The sequence below is a fragment of the Clarias gariepinus genome, chromosome 20 (assembly GCF_024256425.1).
Source record: "Clarias gariepinus isolate MV-2021 ecotype Netherlands chromosome 20, CGAR_prim_01v2, whole genome shotgun sequence".
NCBI classification, from domain to species: Eukaryota; Metazoa; Chordata; class Actinopteri; order Siluriformes; family Clariidae; genus Clarias; species Clarias gariepinus.
Window position 1 is genome coordinate 20,273,568 of NC_071119.1, and position 16,074 is coordinate 20,289,641.

General features: G+C 35.7%; 4 protein-coding genes across 4 annotated transcripts; all 4 read right to left on the minus strand.

Moving 5' to 3' along the window:
* Positions 1-3,875: 3,875 nt before the first annotated feature.
* LOC128508555 (gamma-crystallin M2-like) lies at positions 3,876-4,710 on the minus strand. The gene is made up of 3 exons (XM_053479918.1): positions 4,643-4,710; positions 4,293-4,538; positions 3,876-4,208 (listed from the first exon to the last, which is right to left on the minus strand). Exons 1-3 carry the CDS (start codon positions 4,655-4,657, stop codon positions 3,933-3,935), a joined length of 537 nt encoding a protein of 178 aa, XP_053335893.1. The 5' UTR covers positions 4,658-4,710; the 3' UTR covers positions 3,876-3,932.
* A 3,135-nt stretch (positions 4,711-7,845) lies between these two features.
* LOC128508563 (gamma-crystallin M2-like) lies at positions 7,846-8,680 on the minus strand. Its single transcript, XM_053479928.1, has 3 exons — positions 8,617-8,680; positions 8,267-8,512; positions 7,846-8,179 (listed from the first exon to the last, which is right to left on the minus strand). The coding sequence occupies exons 1-3, from the start codon at positions 8,629-8,631 to the stop codon at positions 7,904-7,906; spliced, it is 537 nt and encodes a 178-aa protein (XP_053335903.1). The 5' UTR covers positions 8,632-8,680; the 3' UTR covers positions 7,846-7,903.
* Positions 8,681-12,000: 3,320 nt separating this feature from the next.
* LOC128508547 (gamma-crystallin M2-like) lies at positions 12,001-12,820 on the minus strand. The gene is made up of 3 exons (XM_053479904.1): positions 12,753-12,820; positions 12,403-12,648; positions 12,001-12,311 (listed from the first exon to the last, which is right to left on the minus strand). Exons 1-3 carry the CDS (start codon positions 12,765-12,767, stop codon positions 12,036-12,038), a joined length of 537 nt encoding a protein of 178 aa, XP_053335879.1. The 5' UTR covers positions 12,768-12,820; the 3' UTR covers positions 12,001-12,035.
* Positions 12,821-15,236: 2,416 nt separating this feature from the next.
* On the minus strand, positions 15,237-16,074 carry LOC128508553 (gamma-crystallin M2-like). Its single transcript, XM_053479916.1, has 3 exons — positions 16,006-16,074; positions 15,655-15,900; positions 15,237-15,570 (listed from the first exon to the last, which is right to left on the minus strand). Exons 1-3 carry the CDS (start codon positions 16,018-16,020, stop codon positions 15,295-15,297), a joined length of 537 nt encoding a protein of 178 aa, XP_053335891.1. The 5' UTR covers positions 16,021-16,074; the 3' UTR covers positions 15,237-15,294.

Below are 16,074 nucleotides of genomic sequence, written 5' to 3' on the forward strand. Positions count from 1 at the left end.
TGGATACAGCCTCGTACACCAGCCTCGGTTAACTGGTAAAGAAGTCGTAGTTATTTACAGTACAATATTAATTTGTCTATCATACAAAAACACAGGTTTAAATGTAATTCATTTGAAGCTCTCTATAGTAACATAAAAAGTGTAGCTATAAATATGAAGTCAGATCCCACTAATTGTCAATCTAAATTTGCAGATTTCCTCTCAAACCTTGTTGCTTCTGTAAACAAAGTGCTAATTGCTGGAAAATGTAATATATTTATTTTTTTGAGAATCCAGAAGATCCCCTGAGAACAGCATTTATGTCCATACTGGACTCAGTAGGAGTAAATCAGTGTATAGTAGGACATACTCATAAACCAGGTCACACTTTAGATTTAATATTAATTAAATTAACTTAAAACAAGACCACTGCAGAAATCAACAACACCATACAGTGGTGAGGATTTCATAAACTTTTCCAATAACAAAATCATAAATATTAGGCAAAAGATTCAGGCTTTGAAACCAGACAATTTAAGTAATACAGATAATAAACATTGTTTTTCATTGTTATGCTGATGACACACAGTTATATGTCTCAGCAAAATCAGATGAGAAAACCCCGTTTACTAAAGTTGAGCAATGTGTGTAGGATATAAGAGATTGGATGCTAATTAACTTCCTTCTGCTTAATCCTGATAAGACAGAAGTTCTAGTCATAGGACCACAAGCAGCTAGAAGTAAGCTTCTGATCAGACTGTAACTTTAGATGGCCTTTCTGTTCAGGTGCAAGAATGAAAGACCTCGGTGTGATTATAGATTCCAGTCTTTCATGTGAAGCACATGTAGATAATATTACCAGGATAGCATATACTGTATTGTCACAAAATGATGCAGAAAAACTAGTTCATGCTTTTATCACCTCTAGGTTGGACTATTGTAACGGGAAAGTCCTCACTAGAACCAGAAGATACGAGCACATCACCCCTATCTTATCCACACTTCATTGGCTCCCTGTGAAATTTCACATCGGTTTTAAAATACTACTTTTGACATATAAAGCATTAAATAGTCTTGCGCCCATAAGTAAACTGCTAGTGTCTTACGATCTGCCACGCCTACTTCGATCACAGGATGCAGGCTGCTTGTCAGTACCGCGTATTATGAAAACTACAGCTGGGGGCAGAGCTTTTTCTTATAAAACCCCAAAGTTATGGAATAGTCTTCCAAATAGTGTTCAGGACTCAGACACAGTCTCAGTGTTTAAGTCCAGGCTAAAAACCTATTTATTTAGCCAAGCATTTTTATAAATAGATTTGCCATAGGTAAAGGAGCAGATCTGAGGGACTCATGGGCGTAGAGTATTATGGTGAACTGGTATGTTTAGATGCTGTCTTCCTCAGTCTCATTGATCACTCAGGTTTGTTGACGGTAAGGTGACATCTCAGGGAGCCCTCATGTCTGTGTTTTCTTCTGGCTCTCCCTTTTAGTTACGCTGTCATAGTTAGTCCTGATGGAGTCCCTGCTTGCCCTCTGCACTAAATATACATTCACATTATACATTGTTCGACTGTGACCATACCTAACTGCCATCTCTCCTTCTCTTCTGCTCTCTTCTTCTTTCTTTCTTTCTTCCTCTACCTATCTCTTTGTCAAGTTATACATGTCGCTCCTGAGCTGCCAGTGATCCAGACCCCCTCTGCCCCCTGGAGCTGTCTGACTCGTCCAGGTGCTCCGCTTCTGGTTGGAGATCTCATCGCATGGATGCCCGCGTGGTCTGCCTGGGATGTGTGTGGTGACTGGGGATGGTTCCACTTTTTTATCTTTGAAGACCCTCCTGTCCTCGACTGATGCAGACAGCTGTTCTCTGAGGATTTGTGACTTTAGTCGCTCGATAGTTCAGAACTGAAGTTTCCTACAGTCTATCTGAGCCTCCAGGAACGAACTGGACTCCATTTTAACTTGAACACATCTCCTGTTATACTGAACTTCCAGTCTCACACAGTATGAAGCAGCTCAATCCCTGCTACTGTATCTGTTTTCACCCAAATAAGGATGAGTTCCCTGTTGAGTCTGGTTCCTCTTAAGGTTCCTTTCTATTGCCATCTCAGGAAGTTTTTCCTTGCCACTGTTGCCGTCGTCCTCGGCTTGCTCATCAGAGACAGTCTTATAATTTTGATTCATACACATTCACATTTCATACAAACTTAAATAATTCTTTTGATTGTGTAAAGCTGCTTTGGGACAATGTCAACTATTAAAAGCGCTATACAAATAAAATTGAATAAATTAATAAATTAATAAATTAATGAACTTTAAGTGTGTTGCCAGAACAAATTAAGCCTAAAACAATGTAACAGACAAATGCATCTCAATTCTAGCACTGCTTCGGCTGAATGAGAGAAACTGATCCAGGGCCCACAATAATACAGTAGATACCTAGTACTAGAATTGCTATTTAGTGTCTTGGGAATATTTAGAACTCACAAGGGGCGTTCAAGTTAAACCGGGACTTGAGATGAGATTTCTTGTGAATGAAGCATAGTATGGTGATGAGACGCTTAGCCATGGTAAAATATTTAAATATTGCTAATGTTTTAAAGAAGGCCGATGTCCATGAATGACAAGCTGAGGCTGAGGCGGCTTGGTAGCCCACTGCAGTTATTCCTGTGACCATTCAGTGGGTGTATCCTTGAAAATCAACTGCTAATTTGTTGGTAACTTGCGAAAGAGATGAGATTTTAAAATGTACATGTACTTTATATGTAAATAAATAATTATACAGTCTTAGTTTATTAAAAAATAAGTTATTGTAAAAATATTATAGAAACATATATAGATATTCAAAATGAGACATGGGATTCTATGACAGGATTGACTCCTCTGTCAAATGCAAGCTCGTTTTAAGAAGAGCAAGTGTTTAAATGAATAAATGTTATGCCCGTATGTACATGTAAAGCGCTGTTTTTTTTTTGGTTTTTTTTGGGGGGGGGTGTTTACAGTTCATAATTTTTTACATCAAAATGATATTTTAATTAAATATATATTTCCTGAATTGCCATATGAAAAAGGAAAGAGAAATGTTAACTAATTAAGTGTGAAAACTCAATTTACTTGATAATTTGCATATTATCAACTGGTTGAACAACATAATTCTTTTATAACTATAAGCCAGTTATAAAAGAGCATTCACATAGTAGTAGTAGTATTAGATATAGTAGTGGTTAGGCTGTGTAGCAGAAAATATTTAAAAGATTTTATTCAGATTAATGAATTGTTTAGTTATAAACAGTTTTAATATTTTAAACTGTTTTTGTTTATTTGGCTGAAATAAAAAAAAAATGTTAAAAATATTATGGTCCATGACTTTTGCAAATTGGGGTCAAATATACAATATTTTACAATTTCTTTCCTCTCTTTTTTTGTGTGTGCTTTAAAAATCTGAATCGAATTCTGTTTACCCATACTGTCCAAAGAGAGCACTTTTGATCAACTTCTGCTTACAATTCCGAAAAGTCGATAAAGAAGGAGAGGCGACCATGCTTTGTGTCTGGGCCCACCCTATGGAACAAGCTCCCTTTCCATGTCCGTTCAGCTCACAGTGTTGAAATTTTTAAATCGAACTTAAAAAACGTATTTGTTTACCGAAGCTTTTAAACATGTGTTATAGTGGTTTTTATCGGTAATTTGATAGTTTTGGTGTTTTTGAATTATTATTTTTTTTTACTTCTTTTGGCTTTGCTATGTAAAGCACTTTAGTCAACGATCAGTTGTTTTAAATGTGCTATATAAATAAATTAACTAACTAAAATGAACTAACTGTTCAATTCTATCGTGCACATTTGTTATGTGTAATATATTCTGCAGTGCATGTCTTAGAAGGAAAAACACCTCACTTAATTTTATTGATTTTATTTATAATGCTTTCGTCACATCAGTGAAACATTATGTTTTTAATACCAGGAGTCCATGATGCGCCTCATGCTCATGAACCTCATGCCACCGTAGTCCCTGAAGTTCCTGTACTCTCCAGGCCTGAAGTACCACATCCTGCCTCTGTAGTGAGGATGCTCATACATGAGCCAGTGGCCGTCCATCACGTTGCAGGACATGAAGCTGTTGGACCAGTGGTAGCGATCCATGAAGGAATCACAATCGTCCATCACGTCCATCATCTGACCCATGAAGTTCTCCCTCTCATAGACCTTCATTCTGTACGATCCTCTGTACTGTTGGGGAAATCAAAAACACTGTCATTTTTGGATCTATTTATGTATCCTGAAAAAGGCTTATAATTTATATAAATGACGTACCATGGGGATCATGCGGCAGGACCTGATGCAGTTGTTGCCCCAGCCCCACATGCTCATGTAGTCAGCGTACTCGCCCCTCCTCATGAAATACTGGTTTCCCATGAAGTTGGTGCGGTCGTAGACCATCCAGCATCCGCTCTCTACCCTGCAGGAGTGGCAGCGGCTCATGTAAGAGTGCATATCGGAACAATCACCGGTGCACTCATAGGAGCGCCCCATGAAGTTCCTGTCCTCGTAGAAGATAACCTGTTTGGGACACGAGGATCACAAGAAGTTAGAACCAGTTGCACGGTTTTTCATTTATTGCTTCCACTTATTCCAAATTAATTTTTTTGTTGAACAAATCTTACCTTTCCCATAGTCATGATGACTGGTTTGGTTTGTTCAGGCTGTTTCCAACTGGTGAACTGACATCCTGCCTGCTTTAACTCTTGTATTTATACCGGGCCAGGACCAAAGAATATGGGAGCACTATTGTGCAAACTCCTGAGCAAGCACGAGAGAACACTGGGTCCATACAGAGTTAAAGAGCTTTTGCTACATTTCAGTGTAATGGTCTCCAGAAGACTTTAGAATTGTATTGTTAGTAATACAGCGTTTCATCATCATCTTTTAGAAATATTGTTACCACTTTTTGCTTAATTGTTCTTTCAGTTGTTTTATACTTATGGTTTCTCATTGAGTCATTTTAATGACCTACAGTCTTTTTAAGAGTTTGTAACAAGAGTTTATGTGCTGGAATTCTGTTTATAAACATGGACTCTGATAGTTCTTTATTAAAGAATCAGAATATTGAGACTACACACTTATGTCTATCCATCTCTGGCTCCAGGTTTTGACATATAATAGGAGTTAATAGTATCTGTATCTACAGAAATAAAAGAGAGGTTTTGTCTGTACATTGATCAGAATTCACCCTTTCAATTATCAGAAAATGTTCTGCCTGGGTGTCTGTCTGTCTGTAATGTATGTGTGAATGTCTGTCCAGACAGATTTTGTTACAGCATCACGTAAAACTGGCTGGACAGAATTTAATGAAACTTTTGCCGTACTTAATTCTGACTGAAGTTTAACCTGCACCATATGCAAAACTTAAATGTTAAGCGATGAACCGCGATGCTATGAACAGGTATGTGCCAGATTAAATAATCTACTTTACATAAGATACTAATAAGCAGTGCTGGAGGACGTTACTTTTTAAAGTAACTAATTGCATTACAAAATTACTGTCTTTAAAAAGACAAGACGTAAGATACTCATCCGTACAAATTTTTTTTATTTTTATTAATAAGTTAGGCATAAAGTTCTGCTGTACAAAAAGACATGTTTGTGGGCTTCACCGTAAAATAATAATATCACTGATTACATTAAAGCTGATCAGTTTATTTTTAGCTTTAACCAGATGTAGGTAGTAACAAGTTACATTTATTTAAGTAACTTTAAAAAAAAAAAAAATTCTGTATTTCTATGAGTAGTTTTACTGCACCATACTTTTTACTTTTACTTGAGTACATTTGCGAAATCTTACACCACTACATTCAGCCACACTCGACTTGTTACTTTTCTAACCATTTATTCTAAACATTAGATGTTTTTTGTTTTTGCCAGAGAAATGCAACCGGTGGATCTACAGTACCACATGACTGTGTTTCACCAATCAGATGTAGCAACACTAATCACATGTCTTTATTTGACCAATCAGTCACACTAACAATAACCACATGTAGTCACATGACCACATAGAAATGCTGCAGATAGCGGATAGAGAAAAAAAAAACAAACTTTAGATGACAGTGAAGGGAACACGATTAGTGCAGCTGTTTTATTTAATGTTGCAATGTTAACATCTATAATTATCAAATAAACTAGAGGCTAAAAAATCTAAGTTTTTCACATTTGTTCTGCTGGACACAGTTTATTGTAAAATGAGACTCTTGTACTGTACGTGTTCTAATGTTATTTTCTATCTGCTGAACCATTTGCAGGGCGACTGAATATACAGTATATCGTACACAGGAAATAGTTTACACTCTTCAAACATACATAGGTTACCTACTGTAGGTATTTATTTTGAAAGGTTTATATTATATAAAAAAGGGAGATTAGGAAATTTGTGTTTCTCGTTCCTTAATTTGCTATTTGTGAAGATATTTAATTTTATCCATTTATTTTATTGAAATTATTTTATTATTTGGAAATGTCAGAAATTTTACATCATTTCATCATTTTGCAATGTTTGTCATTTAAACATTGCAAACATTTTAAAGAAGGTCATACAGTACATTCATAAAAAAACGATCCAAGCCGAGGTGGCTCGGAGCCCACTACAGTCGTCCCCATGTACATTCAGTGAACAATCAACGGATAACTTGTCACCACTGTGCAGAAGAGACACATCTGTCCATGTAAAAACGTAATCATTCACCAACACCACTTGCATTACAGGAATCCTGCTGGGAGTTATTGCCACATCCCCCGTACAGTGCTGACCTTGCTCCAAGCCATTCCCACATGTTTAAAGGAGTTCCTGGGAGACCAGATTTTTTGACATAAATTAGATAGGCAGTACAAATATGCCTCTGTTTAAAGCCCATAATTCTCAGCTGCTTCTTTATAATTTCATAAGCACTTCAGTGAATAAATTGTTCAAATTAATTAATTGAATGCCCTGATATGTGTTGTGTAATCATTACTTCCTTTTTTTATTTGTATGAAGAATGTAGAGTGGGAAGACAGAAATTATACTTGTCACAGAATTTGTGAATTCGATTTTAGAATTTATTTATTGTCACTTTAATGTGTTTAATGTATTAATGTACATTAGTTTTTCTCACCATCCTATTAATTATTTTTATGAACTAAATTCATTCCAGCAGGTTATGTTGTGTGTTCTCATTATGATTGTGATATTTTAAATATTTAAGATTTTTTGCAAGGTAAATATAAAATGCTAGTAATTATATTAATAATAAGAACATAAATAAAAAATATCAAACTTTTATGTCCGTTCCGAGCAGACACTTAACATATTTTATTTACTTGTTTTTCTAGGCAGGTGATTGGGATTTTATTCTGCCAGTACTGTAAGTCCAGAAACTGACTTATCAGAATATTTTTTTAAATTAGTATTAACAGATAAAACCGCAAAAAAACAGGCTACTATTTTTACAGTTAACAATTTTTACATTGATAAATATTTCTTTGACAGGATTTCACATTTATTAATTATGTACTCCTTAATATGGCAGATAACAGAAGAGGAACATTTTTAAATTATTATGTGTGAAGAAGATAATTTTTACTTGTTTTATTTAGTTATTTACAATTCACATTTGATTTTATCCTGCTTTTATTAATTTTGCTTAAATTTTTAAAATTTAAAATTCAATTACAGGTCACATTTTCTGCAGTTTGAGTTTCAAATCTGAACATGATTTAAATTTTTTTCCCTAAAGCTTTAAAAATATTAATCAGTTTTAGATGTTTTTTTCCATTCAATTGTGCAAGTGTGTTATTTGTAATACATTTTGGAAGAAGAAAGAACTCAAAACACTTTACTCAATTTACTGATTTTATTTATAATGCTTTTGTCACTTTAGCCCAGTTCACTTTTAATACCAGGAGTCCATGATGCGCCTCATGCTCATGAACCTCATGCCATCATAGTCCCTGAAGTTCCTGTACTCTCCAGGCCTGAAGTACCACATCCTGCCTCTGTAGTGAGGATGCTCATACATGAGCCAGTGGCCGTCCATCACGTTGCAGGACATGAAGCTGTTGGACCAGTGGTAGCGATCCATGAAGGAATCACAGTCATCCATCACGTCCATCGTCTGACCCATGAAGTTCTCCCTCTCATAGACCTTCATTCTGTACGATCCTCTGTACTGTTGGGGAAATTTAAGTGTCAGTTAACAAGAAAATGCCCCATTTATCATGAATTAAGAAATGATACTGCAGATCTATCACCGTACCATGGGGATCATGCGGCAGGACCTGATGCAGTTGTTGCCCCAGCCCCACATGCTCATGTAGTCAGCGTACTCGCCCCTCCTCATGAAATACTGGTTTCCCATGAAGTTGGTGCGGTCGTAGACCATCCAGCATCCGCTCTCCACCCTGCAGGAGTGGCAGCGGCTCATGTAAGAGTGCATATCAGAACAATCACCGTTGCACTCATAGGAGCGCCCCATGAAGTTCCTGTCCTCGTAGAAGATAACCTGTTTGAGACACGAGGATCACAAGAAGTTAGAACCAGTTGCACGGTTTTTCATTTATTGCTTCCACTTATTCCAAATTAATTTTTTTGTTGAACAAATCTTACCTTTCCCATAGTCATGATGACTGGTTTGGTTTGTTCAGGCTGTTTCCAACTGGTGAACTGACATCCTGCCTGCTTTAACTCTTGTATTTATACCGGGCCAGGACCAAAGAATATGGGAGCACTATTGTGCAAACTCCTGAGCAAGCACGAGAGAACACTGGGTCCATACAGAGTTAAAGAGCTTTTGCTACATTTCAGTGTAATGGTCTCCAGAAGACTTTAGAATTATATTGTTAGTAATACAGCGTTTCATCATCATGTTTTAGAAATATTGTTACCACTTTTTGCTTAATTGTTCTTTTAGTTGTTTTATACTTATGGTTTCTCATTGAGAAGTTTTAATGACCTACAGTCTTTTTAAGAGTTTGTAACAAGAGTTTATGTGCTGGAATTCTGTTTGTAAACATGGACTCTGACAGTTCTTCATTAAAGAATCAGAATATTGAGACTACACACTTATGTCTATCCATCTCTGGCTCCAGGTTTGACATATAATAGGAGTTAATAGTATCTGTATCTACAGAAATAAAAGAAAGGTTTTGTCTGTACATTGATCAGAATTTACCCATTTACAGTAATTATATCATTCTAAGACCAAAAACCAGTCTCAGTAAATTTTCTGCCTGGGTGTCTGTCTGTCTGTAATGTATGTGTGTATGTCTGTCCAGACAGATTTTGTTACAGCATCATGCAAAACTGGCTGGACAGTATTTAATGAAACTTTTGCCGTACTTAACTCTGCCTGAGGTTTAACCTGCACCATATGTAAAATATAAATGTTAAGCGATAAAACGCGATGCTATGAACAGGTATGTGCCAGATTAAATAATCTACTTTACAATAAGATACTAATAATTATCGTACAAAAACACAGATTTAAATTTAATGCATTTGAAATTCTCTTTAGTAACATAAAGTCAGCTCAGACGATTCCGCTAATCATTATTTACAGACCTCCAGGGCCGTACTCTGAATTTCTCTGTGAATTTGCAGATTTCCTTTCAAACCTTGTCGTTTCCGTAGACAAAGCGTTAATTGCTGGAGATTTTAATATTCATTTTGAGAATCCAGAAGACCCTCTGAGAGCAGCATTTATGTCCATACTGGACTCAGTAGGAGTAAATCAGTGTGTAGTAGGACCCACTCATAAAGCAGGTCACACTTTGGACTTAATATTATCCTTCGGAGTGAGTATAAGAAACATAATTACAATTCCACAGTCTGAAGTTATATCAGATCACTGTCTTGTCTCGATTAAAGTATCTCATAGTAATAATGTACGCACAGCGCCGCGCTACCGCCTTAAACGTACATTCACATCAAATACCACACAGAGCTTTATCGATAATCTTCCAGAGTTATCAACTTTGATTGGATCGCCATCTGATTTCACAGAACTCGATCAAGCGACCGAATATCTAGAGTCAACACTTCGTCATAGCTTAGATAATGTAGCTCCAGTTAAATGATTAGAGATAAGAAACTTGCTCCTTGGTATAACGATCACACACGCTCTTTAAAACAGACCGCTCGGAAATTAGAATGTAAATGGCGTCAAACTAAATTGTTAGTATTTTAAATAGCATGGACTTCAGATGACAGTGAAGGGAACACGATTAGTGTAGTTGTTTTATTTAATGTTGCAATGTTAACATCTATAATTATCAAATAAACTAGAGGCTAAAAAATCTAAGTTTTTCACATTTGTTCTGCTGGACACAGTTTATTGTAAAATGAGACTCTTGTACTGTACGTGTTCTAATGTTATTTTCTATCTGCTGAACCATTTGCAGGGCGACTGAATATACAGTATATCGTACACAGGAAATAGTTTACACTCTTCAAACATACATAGGTTACCTACTGTAGGTATTTATTTTGAAAGGTTTATATTATATAAAAAAGGGAGATTAGGAAATTTGTGTTTCTCGTTCCTTAATTTGCTATTTGTAAAGATATTTAATTTTATCCTTTTTTTTAAATTAAAATTATTTTATTATTTGGAAATGTCAGAAATTTTACATCATTTCATCATTTTGCAATGTTTGTCATTTAAACATTGCAAACATTTTAAAGAAGGTCGTACAGTACATTTATAAAAAACTATCCAAGCCGAGGTGGCTCGGAGCCCACTACAGTCGTCCCCATGTACTGTACATTCAGTGAACAATCAACGGATAACTTGTCGCCACCGTGCAGAAGAGACACATCTGTCCATGTAAAAACGTAATCATTCACCAACACCACTTGCATTACAGGAATCCTGCTGGGAGTTATTGCCACATCCCCCGTACAGTGCTGACCTTGCTCCAAGCCATTCCCACATGTTTAAAGGAGTTCCTGGGAGACCAGATTTTTTGACATAAATTAGATAGGCAGTACAAATATGCCTCTGATTAAAGCCCATAATTCTCAGCTGCTTCTTTATAATTTCATAAGCACTTCAGTGAATAAATTGTTCAAATTAATTAATTGAATGCCCTGATATGTGTTGTGTAATCATTTCTTCCTTTTTTTATTTGTATGAAAAATGTAGAGTGGGAAGACAGAAATTATACTTGTCACAGAATTTGTGATTTTAGAATTTATTTATCGTCACTTTAATGTGTTTAATGTATTAATGTACATTAGTTTTTCTCACCATCCTATTAATTATTTTTATGAACTAAATTAATTCCAGCAGGTTATGTTGTGTTCTCATTATGATTGTGATATTTTAAATATTTAAGATTTTTTGCAAGGTTAATATAAAATGCTAGTAGTTATATTAATAATAAGAATGTAAATAAAAAATATAAAACCTTTATGTCGGTTCCGAGCAGACACTTAATGTATTTTATTTACTTGTTTTTCTAGGCAGGTGATTGGGATTTTATTCTGCCAGTAAGTTCAGAAACCGACTTATCAGAATATTTTTTATTTAATATTAACAAATAAATTATGATAAAACAGCAAAATACGGGCTTCTATTTTTACAGTTAACAATTTTTACATTGATAAATATTTCTTTGACAGGATTTCACATTTATTAATTATGTACTCCTTAATATGGCAGATAACAGAAGAGGAACATTTTTAAAATTATTAAGTGTGAAGAAGATAATTTTTACTTGTTTTATTTAGTTATTTACAATTCACATTTGATTTTATCCTGCTTTTATGAATTTTGCTTAAATTTTTTAAATTTGAAATTCATTTATAGGTCAAAGGTCACATTATGGGTCACATCTCCTGCAGTTTGAGTTTAATTTTTTTCCTAAACTTTAAAAAATTATGAATCAGTTTTGAATTTTATTTTTTATTAAATCGTGCAAATGTGTTATTTGTAATACATTTTGAAAGAAGAAAGAACTCAAAACACTTTACTCAATTTACTGATTTTATTTATAATGCTTTTGTCACTTTAGCCCAGTTCACTTTTAATACCAGGAGTCCATGATGCGCCTCATGCTCATGAACCTCATGCCACCGTAGTCCCTGAAGTTTCTGTACTCTCCAGGCCTGAAGTACCACATCCTGCCTCTGTAGTGAGGATGCTCATACATGAGCCAGTGGCCGTCCATCACGTTGCAGGACATGAAGCTGTTGGACCAGTGGTAGCGATCCATGAAGGAATCACAGTCGTCCATCACGTCCATCGTCTGACCCATGAAGTTCTCCCTCTCATAGACCTTCATTCTGTACGATCCTCTGTACTGTTGGGGAAATTTAAGTGTCAGTTAACAAGAAAATGCCCCATTTATCATGAATTAAGACAGAAATGATATTACAGATCTATCACCGTACCATGGGGATCATGCGGCAGGACCTGATGCAGTTGTTGCCCCAGCCCCACATGCTCATGTAGTCAGCGTACTCGCCCCTCCTCATGAAATACTGGTTTCCCATGAAGTTGGTGCGGTCGTAGACCATCCAGCATCCGCTCTCCACCCTGCAGGAGTGGCAGCGGCTCATGTAAGAGTGCATATCGGAACAATCACCGGTGCACTCATAGGAGCGCCCCATGAAGTTCCTGTCCTCGTAGAAGATAACCTGTTTGGGACACGAGGATCACAAGAAGTTAAAACCAGTTGCACGGTTTTTCATTTATTGCTTCCACTTATTCCAAATTAATTTTTTTGTTGAACAAATCTTACCTTTCCCATAGTCATGATGACTGGTTTGGTTTGTTCAGGCTGTTTCCAACTGGTGAACTGACATCCTGCCTGCTTTAACTCTTGTATTTATACCGGGCCAGGACCAAAGAATATGGGAGCACTATTGTGCAAACTCCTGAGCAAGCACGAGAGAACACTGGGTCCATACAGAGTTAAAGAGCTTTTGCTACATTTCATTGTAATGGTCTCCAGAAGACTTTAGAATTGTATTGTTAGTAATACAGCGTTTCATCATCATCTTTTAGAAATATTGTTACCACTTTTTGCTTAATTGTTCTTTCAGTTGTTTTATACTTATGGTTTCTCATTGAGTCATTTTAATGACCTACAGTCTTTTTAAGAGTTTGTAACACATTTCTCTTACACCTTACTATTATTACTTTCAAATTCTTTCAAGTTCATCTTTGGTTTTAATTTCGGGCATTTGATTTTCTAAAATAGTATTCCCAATGGGAATAAATGGGGTGAACTTTTAAATAAAACTTCACATTGTTCATAAGAATGAATTAAACTATCTTCTACAGTATGTGCTGGAATTCTGTCTGTAAACATGCGGGCTCTGACAGTTCTTCATTAAAGAATCACAACATTAAAACCACACACTTATGTCCATCCATATTTAAACTAAAGACTGGTCTAATGAACTCTTAGTGTGTTGCCAGAATAAATAAATAGAAAATCAAGCCTAAAAGAATGTAAGAGAGAAATGCATCTCAATTCCAACACTGTGGCTTCAGCTGAATGAGAGAAAATGATACAGGGCTCACAATAATAGATCCCCAGTATTAGACCTGCCCCTGACTGTATTGAAAAGATTTAGATCTGTACACACAATCATTCACCACCACCACATGCACATTACAGGGACTCGGCTGAACGTTATTGCCACATCCACCGTACAGGCCTGCCCTCACTTCAAGTCATTTCCACATGTTTGGGCCATTAAAGGAGTTCCTGGGGGACCAGCATTTCAGATGTGAAGCAGGCAGTCCAATGGCTCCGGAGTAATAAGAAAACTTTCTACCTTGATGGTGTCCAAGCACCAGTGAAACACTGGGGTAAGTGCATTGCTGTAGCAAAGGATTATATGGGGAATAAATAGAATTTTTCACTTTTATGACTGTATTCTGTTATTCTGCACAATATTAGTCCTGGTTTGACTTAAACTCCCATCATATTTGTCAACTTAAAGGTTTAATTGGCAAATAATTTTGACTTCTTATTGAGCTCTTGAGCAAAGGCCCTTACTATTCCCTTACTAACTGATTTTTACTATCAGCTGCTTATCTATTATTTTTATTGGCACTTAGGGAATAAATTGTTCAAATTAATTAATTAAATGCCCTGATTCAGTATCTGTGGCTTAAATAATTTCTTACTATTTTTCTTTTTTTATTAGTTTGAAGAATTTACATGATGATGTGTGTGAAGACAGAAATTATACTTGTTAAATGTGTTATACAAATTATGTGTTTATTGTCACTTTATATTTGCATTAATTGTATTGTTTGTACTAAAAACATTTATATTAATATAATTACTATTATATTACTCACTCACTTACTTACTCATCTTCTATACCACTTTATCTTGCTTTCAGGGTCGCAGCTATTATATTACATTAATTACTTTTTTAATAAAAATCCACCAACATAGTCAATATTTCCATGAAAGTAATTTCCAGATTTTTCCAGCAACATGTCTGTTCTCACATTGAATGTAAATTTTTAAATATTTAAAAATTTTTTAAAAGGTAAATATAAAATGATTACTGATGATATTAATAATGATCAGGTAAGTGAAAAATATCAAACTTTTTATTCAGGTTTAGAGAAGACCCTTAATGTATTTTCCTTATGTACATTTTGTGCTGTGATTGGTTAACATTTTCTAGCAGTAAGTTTGAATTTGGACCAAAAACTGAATTATCAGAATAATTTTCACTTCATATTAACAAATTAATTATTATAAAACCACCAATATAAAATAAGTCAGAATGCTGTTGAGTTTCTGTGTGTAGAGGTTTTTAAGGTTTTAGAGACATGGGATTATAGGATAGGATTGAGACCTCTGTCAATCGCAGACTGGGTTAGGATTAGAAGGGCTTTTTACAGTTAAGGATTTAAAAATTAATACATTTTACTTTGATAGAATTTCGCATTTATTAACTATGTAAATTTCAATATGCCAGATAAAAATAACAGGGAAATATTAAATTATTAAGTGTAAAAAATTTTTTTTTACATGTTTTAATTTTACTAATTTGTCCAGTTATTTTCAGTTACAATTTATGTTTATTTTTAACCTGCTTTGAAAAATTTAGCTAAAATTTAGCTAGAAAATCAACATGCATTAAAATGTCATGGGTCACATGTGCTTTAAAAATATAAATTAGTTTTTATTCCATTCAAATGCGTAAATTTAATTGTAATACATTTTAAAAGAAGAAAGAAATCAAAACACTTTATTGAATTAACGGATTTTATTTAAAATGTGTTTGTCACGTCAGCTCAGTTTACTTTTAATACCAGGAGTCCATGATGCGCCTCATGCTCATGAACCTCATGCCACCGTAGTCCCTGAAGTTCCTGTACTCTCCAGGCCTGAAGTACCACATCCTGCCTCTGTAGTGAGGATGCTCATACATGAGCCAGTGGCCGTCCATCACATTGCAGGACATGAAGCTGTTGGACCAGTGGTAGCGATCCATGAAGGAATCACAGTCGTCCATCACGTCCATCGTCTGACCCATAAAGTTCTCCCTCTCATAGACCTTCATTCTGTACGATCCTCTGTACTGTTGGGAAAATCAAAAACACTGTCATTTTTGGATTTATTTATGTATCCTGAAAAAGGCTTATAATTAATATAAATAACGTACCATGGGGATCATGCGGCAGGACCTGATGTAGTTGTTGCCCCAGCCCCACATGCTCATGTAGTCAGCGTACTCGCCCCTCCTCATAAAATACTGGTTTCCCATGAAGTTGGTGCGGTCGTAGACCATCCAGCATCCGCTCTCCACCCTGCAGGAGTGGCAGCGGCTCATGTAAGAGTGCATATCGGAACAATCACCGGTGCACTCATAGGAGCGCCCCATGAAGTTCCTGTCCTCGTAGAAGATAACCTGTTTGGGACACGAGGATCACAAGAAGTTAGAACCAGTTGCACGGTTTTTTTATTTATTGCTTTTACTTATTTCAAATTAGATTTTATGTTGAACAAATCTTACCTTTCCCATAGTCATGATGACTGGTTTGGTTTGTTCAGGCTGTTTCCAACTGGTGAACTGACATCCTGC